The 9,023-nt window shown below is 37.8% G+C and overlaps 1 protein-coding gene across 1 annotated transcript; it reads right to left on the reverse strand.

Annotated features, from left to right (window-relative positions):
* Nucleotides 1-6,476: 6,476 nt before the first annotated feature.
* LOC149822076 (uncharacterized) lies at nucleotides 6,477-7,936 on the reverse strand. The gene has a single exon (XM_089981163.1). The coding sequence runs from the start codon at nucleotides 7,899-7,901 to the stop codon at nucleotides 7,176-7,178; it is 726 nt and encodes a 241-aa protein (XP_089837289.1). The 5' UTR covers nucleotides 7,902-7,936; the 3' UTR covers nucleotides 6,477-7,175.
* Nucleotides 7,937-9,023: the final 1,087 nt, after the last annotated feature.

Below are 9,023 nucleotides of genomic sequence, written 5' to 3' on the forward strand. Positions count from 1 at the left end.
GTTTAACGGATAAAATGTTATGTTTGTTTTTGGATAGATGTGCACCATTGTACATATGTTGCATCTTTCATAGTTTATCAAAAACTTAAGCCTTAGTTATACTTTACGCTAGTGACTTGGATCTTTATGTAAATACAGTTTTGTGCAAATCTAAAACCTTTTCAATAAGAGGTTCTTCGTCAAACAATGTTCTGAATGCAGCAAATTTTTTGAATCGCTTTGAGCAATAGTGATTAGTCATCATTTATATGCTTATTATAATGCATGTAGATTTATTAAAAGCAAGAGCTTGTGCACATAACATCACGATGACAAAGTAACTAGCATAATCAAGGCCCGATGAATAAAATCATATATTAGGCAAAGTAAAGTGCGTAAAGCAGGGTTCGGTAAATGAAACCATGCATCAGGCTAAGAAAAGTATGTAAGCAGGGATCGATGAATGAAACCACCATCAGGCTAAGTAAAGTGTGTAAAATAATATATATAGTAAATAGGAAAGTAGTCGCAAGGATACGTGTGTGAACACCGAAGCAAGCTTGCGGTGGCCTAGAATGAGTAAACCAAGGACTAGAACCCTATGACATATAATTCACCATAAATATTGAGAAGTAGCTTCAAGGATATGTGCGTGAACATCAAAACAAGTTTATAGTGATCTAGAGGGCGTGAATCAAGTACTAGCACCCGATATTGTTTTAAAAATATGTACAGTAAAGAAAATCTCATTGTACACGATAGTTATTCCAACAAATATAACTTGAAATAGAGTGGTGTGCAAACCTACCAAAAAATCGACAGAGGTGGCCTAGCGCAAGCATAGAGGCGCTTCTAGATCCGGGCTGGTATATCCTTACATTTGGTATGATCACAACCAAGAGCATCTCATATAGAACTTATAGGTATGTAGAAATGAAGAAATATAAATAAAAAATGGATCAAACCTAGCTTAAGTTCAACTGGGTTCAAGTCTACCCCAAGTGGGTTCGGTCTAGGTCAAATGGGTTAGACCTAATAAAAAAAAAGATATAGAAAGTTAAGTTGTCAATGTCAAGTAGTCTTAACTCAACTGGGCTCAGTCTAAGCCAGGCAGGTCCAAGCTCACCTCAAGTGGGCTCAGTCTAGGTCAAGTGGGATTGACCAAGGCTAAGACCAAGAAATAAAAGAAGAGAGAGAAAAGTTAACCTGGTTAGTTAAGTAGGTTTGACCAAAATGGACTCAGTCTAGGTCAGGTAGGTCCAAACTCACATCAAGTGGGCTTAACCCATGCTAGAACCAAGAGAGAGAAAGATGTGAGAGGGGGAGAGAGAAAACTAGAGAGAGAGGAGAGAGAATAGAGGAAGGGAGACAATTTCTAAAAAGGGGGTGGGGGTCTTATTTATAGACCTTGGGTGTGGGTCCCACCCCAAAGGATACGCATGCCCCTTTCTTTCTATTTTTTTCTATCTTTTTGGATAAGGACTAATATGTCTCTTGTGGGGCCCACCTAGATATTTTTATAAGATATTTATGTAAGGCCTATAAGATATTTTTGTATAAGATATTTATGTGTGGCCTATGAGATATTTATGTAGGGCTCGCACATTTTTGGGGTTTTGTCGATATTTTTTGTGAAAAAAATAAATATGTCATTCTCTTCGTCTTGATGAGGCGAAGTGGATTATCTCTGTGAAATTCTTTCATTTTGCCAAATGAGTGTGATATGGCTCCTTGAATGTTTTGAGCGTATATCTCTTATGCTATATGTGTTCTAAGTATAATTGGCTATGCAAAATCTTTTTGTTTTGCATTCCAGGTCAATACAATGAAATTACGTAAAAATGCCTCTTATTTTTATTCAGAAGTTTACTGAAATTTTATGGATCTTACAAGAAGCATGATGTTTATCACAACCCTGGGGGGGAGGGGTTATCCCAACAACGAGCGCATCGATCATGGGCCAGTATTCTAGAGGAAAGTTCACTTTCTAGATTTGCATCTAAGGCAATGATGGTACAATACAGAGAGATTATTTGCTTGAAATTTTTGACTGAACGACATGATGAAATGTTGATGTCATTAAAGTGGACAGTTCTTGCAGTATTTTCTAGAAGGAATCCACAAAAGCACCTTGAATATCAATTTGTGTTCCAAAAACTTTGAGCTTTATGAAAATTTACTGCTTTGGTAAATTTTGATTCAATCCATCAAGGCTTCTTTATGATCAGGTTAAGTAACATGGAGGATATATCTTGTGTCCTTCGTGATGGTCCCTGGAAAGTTGTGAGACATACCTTGGCGGCACACTAATAGATGTTGATTATGGAATTAAAATTGCAGGCCTCTAACTATGTTCAACTTTGGATTCGAGTAACACCCCAAAATTTTTATTCTGAAAATCATGATTTTTTTTTTAAATTGTTTTATAAAATTGCAATGAAAATTCAAACATGATAAAAGCTTTAGCTTATTACAATTCTATCATAACCTTTTTAAACACACATCAAATTTAAAATTTGACATTCATAAATAAATAAATGTCCATTATACTTTGAATTAAACAATGATAGAGTCCTTTCAAATTAAATGAATATCAGAGTCTTTGAGTACTTATGAGTGCTCGCAATCCACAACATAATCCAAAAATGGGGAAGGTCTGGCTCAGTCTCCATCGCAACCTCCTGCCATCGCATGGTTGTTTATTTGATTTCATCTCCACTTTTGGCTCCCATGTACATTCCTCAAGTCCATAGTGTTGCAATCATACCTTCACTAAAGGAATCATCTTATTTCGTAACACTTATTCTCATTGATCCAAAATCTCTATCGAACGCTCCTTGATTGTGAGATCATTCTGCACATCTACTTCATCGTACTGAATAATATGTGTTGGGTCTCACATATATTTTCTCAACATCGATACGTGAAAAACATGATGAATATTAAAAAACTGTAGCCAGAGTGCTAATCTGTAAGTTGTGCCTTCAATCTTCTTGAGGATGAAGAAAGGTCCTACATACCTCAGACTTAGCTTACCCTTCTTGCTAAACCGAAACATACTTTTGATTGGTGATACCTTAACGAACACATGATCCTCAGCTTCAAATGAGACTTCACAACACTTTGGATCTGCATATCTTTTCTGACGGCTCTGAGCAGTCAAAAGTCGTTTCTGTATCAACTATACATGATCGGTGTAGTAGTGCAGAACTATTGATGACTAGATAGTTCGATCACTAACCTTACTTCAACAAACTGGAGACTTACAGGGTCGCTTGTATAACGCCTCATGTAGGCGAACTCAGCTAACTTCAAATATTTACACCATTAAAAAAAAATTGTTTGTACAAGCTCAGACATTTACATCGAATTAAATTTCTTGTAGATGGTTGCGCAACAACCCACAAGATAAACTGTTCAAAGGGACTTTCTTCTGGAAGCCCTCGCTACTTTGACCGCTACTTGCCAAAACCTTGCTAATAATGGGGGTAATGGCAATGAAAACGACCCTTACCCTTATGGCAATGAGCGCCGATTGCTGCAAACCATGGAGTGTCATATAAATGCTTCATGGAACTGAGTTCATCAACCTTCACTGGGAAGGAGGACCCAGACTTAGCCAAAAAGTGGGTTTGCGCCATTGACGAGATCTTTAACATCCTCGAGGATCCCGCTAAGAGGCAGGTCGCCTTCGCCACCTACTGACTCCAGAGCGATGCCAAGAGTTGGTGGGAGACGGTTTGAGAGGTGCACTTCACACTAGAGGAGCGATAGGCGCTTACGTGGGCACATTTTTCTGAGGTGTTTCTCGACACCTACTTCCCACAGTTCGCCAGAGATCGCAAGATGCTGGAGTTCTTGGATCTCCAACAGGGCAGCTTAAAGGTGTCTGAGTACACCACTTGGTTTTGATACCTAGAGAAGTACTACCCGAACACTTACACTACAGACGAGGCTCGTGCAAAGAAGTACATGCATGGGTTGCGAGATGGGTTGAGGTTCTGAGTTTTTACAAGTCGACCCCAAAACCTCAACCAGTGATTTCTAATAAAACAAACCCTATACCAAACCTCCCATGCATGAGATTGGTGTTGGATTTATCGAAATTAAAATGGAGAGGGTTTTCGGGAGAAAACCCCTCTTAAAAAAGAATAGTCTCAAGGAGGAATCAGTTCCATTGCTAAAGTGAACGATTTACTTGAAAAATAAATAAATAAAGTTATGTAAGTCATGTTATGAGTTTTTCATAAACAAAAATTATATTTGCATTAAAGTAGGGTAAAGTTTATTGCTTTTTTGAGAAACTTTTAGTTAGAAATTATGATCTAATGTTCATGTACATGTAGTATGATGTTTGCCATGATTTTATTATTTTTGTCATGTAAAAATATGCATCTCTAAACTTGAAATTGTGAAAATACCAAAATTATTTATGAGAAAACAGGGTTTAGGAAGACAGATCGATTTTCCAGCCTAACTGTTGCAGAAATGAAATTTGTCTATGGTTGAATATATAAAAGTCATATGCTGATATTTTTTAGAGTTTATTCAATAAGTTCATGTGAAAAAAAATGAAAATATAAATTCGAGTGGCCTATTTTTGCTCACCCGAATACATATTACTCGCTATTACGAATTTTCGGCCTGACACCCGACCGGTAAATCATTTGTATATCCATCGTCCAAAGGAGCTTTTAAGAACGATTTGTTGCGTTAAAAAGCTAACAAAATTTCATAGAATTCATGAAAATTTAAGATTTGTTCTCAGAATGAGCACTGAACCGTGATAGTCGGAACAGAAAAGTAGAGGCATGCACTAAACCGATTGTATCTCCCTAATCTGGATGAATTTTTATGAACAGTTTGTAGCCTCAGAAAGCTGATAGAATTATTCATAACTTGTAAAAAATTTAACTCTATCCAATGAATATACACTTTTCTATGACAATAGTTATAGTCAAACATAATTAAAGTCTGACAGGTTCTGAACCGGTTAAAGGCCCAATTAGCTTATTTGTGTAATTTTTTATATGGGTTTCGAGTATGCTTTTGATAGTGAGTATCATACGGCATGTAAATTGCTAAGATAGTTTTTATGTAGGAACTGAGTACCTAATATGAGGTATGAATTAAATGAAGTACTTAAGCAATAACTGGCCTTATGTCTATTCACTATTAAATGGGACGAATAGAATCCGACTTGTAATCGAATACAAATATTAATTATTCATGAATGCTGATTTTGAAATGAACGACATATGCATGATAATGTGAATGGTTGGATGCATTTAATTGTTATAATCATTGTTTCACAATGAATATATGCTTAAGTCAAAATGAAAGAAAAGTATTGTGCAATGATACATGAAATATATGTTTCAAAAATATGCATCCATGAGCCCTGAAGAGGCCGAATCTCTGAGTTGGATTCATAAGTGATTATTGTATGGAATTAATAAATTTAAAAAGTTTAATCATGTAACACTAAAAATTAATGCTTGCAAGAAGAGGGCAAGTGATACTTTTGGCTTCGTGGATACTATTTTGAGCACGGGAGGTTGCTCTTCTCCAACTACGAAGATAGGGGAACCCTCTGCATTAGACTGCAACGTAGATGATAGAAATTCATAAGTAAAAAACTGATGCATCAGAATGACGGTATTGGGTGTGCTCTTTCGATATGCTCATCCCTCACCCGTAGATTGATGAAAGGTGCTCGGTCAGGCAAAAGCCACAATTGTATGAAAACACTGTCTGCGTCATGACCATGATCTAGGTTTAAGCCTGTGTTAGTACTCAAATGGCTAAAAACTGAAACCTAAAATGATTGTGCATTCAGATAGGCATAGCATGCATCATTTAAAAAGAAAATCTAATTAAAGATAAGAAATCACTCATGCATGCGGTTTGACTTCTGTAATGGTAAGTGTATGCATTTTTAACTGCTCATGCATATTTAATTATTCATAGTTAAGTGAATGATTTGATTGATTGAACTTTGTAAATGTATGTTTGAATGTCTTGTAAAAAATTTCATGCATGCATGTGTTGGTATGCTTAATCATGTTTGGATGTGCGAATATCAGATTAATTCATGTCTACTTGCTTTAATTTACGTGTATTAAATAACTCTGCTCTACTAAGTAATTAATTGTCTGACCCTATTAAATTAAATGTTTTCAAGTAATGAATGAGAAACTAAACGATGGCAAGCAGTTGTGATGAGGACCAAGCCAAGTCTTTCCCAATTTTTAGATTATTTTAGATTACGAGCATTTACAAGTGCTCAAAACTCTGATATTATTTTAATTTTCAAGAACAATATCATTTAAATTCGATATGTAATAAACAATTCATTAATTATCGTAATGCAAATTAAGAGGTATTTAGAGAAACATGTTATTTTTGCAAGAACAGTACGACCATTTTTTGATATTTTTTTCTTCTTTTTGTTAGGCCAAGGAAAAACCCGTCACCAACAACACATTAGCAAGCTCTTGGTTAGCAAAATCCTTGAGGTCCTCTTTACCACCGGCAAGTACACCCAGCTTCGATCTTATGACAATGGATGCTTTCCGTGGGCTTCAAACTGCGGTAGTTTCATATCTAGTGACAAACCATGGCTTGGGGGAGCCCCTGGGGACTGTTTCCTTTTTTTTTCTTTTTCTTTGAGAGTTAGCATGACTCTAATCCCCCAATCTCATCTTACATGATTCTAATCCCCCAATCTCATCTTACCCTTTTGAGAAGTGGGTGCACCCAAATAGATTTTTGCAACATTTCCATCCCTATAACTCAATTTTTACATTGAACATGATAAGATATGTACATCTTAGGGGCGCATCAGCGTGCCGTGGCTTTTTGTAAAAAAAAATACACAACTTTTGATATGTTCCTACAGGGCCCACCGTGGCAATGTAAACGTGGGGCACCTTTTACTCGTGGAAAAGGAGCACCAAAATCAATAATGAACCCCTTTCAGCAGAAACGTTTCCCGCTGGAGGAGGGTCGGATTCATTTACTGAGGAAACGCTTCCTAATTTTACCTTGCACCTTCTTTCAAAAAAAAAAAACTAGCACCACTTAAAAAGAAAAAAAACTGGCACCCAAAAAAACAACTGAGGCTCAACTTGGCCTCATTCCAATCCAAACAAACAGAAGAGATTAAACACTTGAAACCTCCATAAGATCACGCATCACACATAATTCCATGCGGTATTCCGGCAACGTGAGATTTCATTTACCACCAATCTTGTGTACTCGGCAGATCTGACACGCCTCGGTGCCTTCTTCCCATAAGTTACCCTCTGCTTGGGCTCCATCTTATCAACCGGAAACAGGGTTGGCACCAAATACCACCAAACACTTGTGCAAAATATAGCAAATATTCTTCCAAACATAGCCAGGCAGAGCAAAACCACCATCAAAGTCAGAGGGCCATAACCAACCTTTCTCACCCCAAACCAAGCAAGCAACCTCTTAATCAGACCCAAACCCAGCTTATTCTTTCCATCTGAATCAACCCCATGACTCCTTCCTTTCCCCTTTCCCCCAAAAGTTGTGGCCCTCACCAGAGTCCCAGCTGATTTGTTGGCAAGATTGGCTGGTTTTGCAGAAGGGATCATGCTGCTTACCTTATGAAGTTCTGTTCCTTTCTTAGGCCTGACAACAACAGGGATCCACCCATGGGAATTGGAGTAAGCAAACCTGACAATGATACCATCAGTTTGTGTTGCACCCAGTTGGGACATGATCCTCTCTGTTCTGGCATGGAGATCAGCAGAGACTGTGGCAAACCTGTCCAGCCCTCTGGAAGAGAAAGGGTTCTTGCTCTTCTTGATGAATTTCTTGGGTGTTGAGGGGCTCTCAACACCCAACTCATCATCATAATCTGTAACAGAAATCCTTCCACAAATTAGCATGAAGAGAGAGAGAGAAAGAGAGGAATATTAGAAGCCTATAGAGATGTTCATGTATTTTATGTAGGTGTGGTCATGGAGAATGATGATAGGTGGGGGGCATTTAAGGCTATTTCTATTTCTTTGTTTGAAATGAGCTGTAACGTGTGGAAGGAGATCATGGATGCTTCTGAATGTGTATTTGGTATTATCTATTAATTAGTCTATTATGCCATTGGATAATTAGTCTTGGGGCAGAGGCAGACTTGAATGGGATTTCATAATTGACTTGATTAATGGGTTGAAATCAATGGTAATGGGATATGGGAAATGATTGCAATAAGGAATAGTGCATTAGTGCATTGGAGAATAGAAATTCAAAAGTTTAACAGTACTCGAGTGGGAAATGATTGCAATAAGGGATGTGAGATCATCATGTTGTCAGAATGATTTTTTAATCGATAGATTTTTCAAAAAAAAAAAAATACCACTCGAGTGGGTCTGAATTGGTCTATTCAACAATAAATTTTTAAAAATAAAAAAATTCATGTTTGAGATTGAAGACCTGGTCGCACTGGCTCAGCTTAGCATACCAACACGGTGGCCATCCCAGTATGTTGGTTAGATTATTTTGCGGGAGAGGAGCAGTAAGACCCAACTATAGAGCTTCAGGAAAAAAACCAAAAAGCCTGGTAAGGGTTCTTTTTGCAATTAATATGATGGAACCATGGGAAAAGGTGGGATCTTCTATTTTAGATGATAATGTGATTTTTTAGCTTATCCATCGTGCACCCAAACACCCCCTTAGGGCACGTTTGTGTGTCACGAAAAGTGAGCTGTTTTTCACAGAAACATATCGAATGTCATGCGTTTCTGTGGGGCCCACAGTGACAACACAAACAGCGGAATCCACCGTTTTCGCAGAAAACCCATGATGGGGGTGCTAAAATACATGCTGGACGTGGGTTTTCCTCAGAAACTGTTCCCGTGGGGGTTCCGATTCCATTTTCACGGCAGACATTTCCACATAATGGGGGTGCCGCAGCAACCCCTTACGTGACATGCAAACGCCCCCTTAGGGTACAGTACTAATGACTAGAGCTGACCTGATAACCTTGTGTCTATTCAACAATGGCAGCTCTCGGT

Source organism: Nuphar pumila, chromosome 11, assembly GCF_984573655.1.
Source record: "Nuphar pumila chromosome 11, dmNupPumi1.hap1.1, whole genome shotgun sequence".
Lineage (NCBI taxonomy): Eukaryota > Viridiplantae > Streptophyta > Magnoliopsida > Nymphaeales > Nymphaeaceae > Nuphar > Nuphar pumila.

Excerpts from the sequence above, each read along its gene's own strand:
- LOC149822076 (XM_089981163.1), bottom strand. The coding sequence starts at position 7,901 with ATGCTAATTTGTGGAAGGATTTCTGTTACAGATTATGATGATGAGTTG.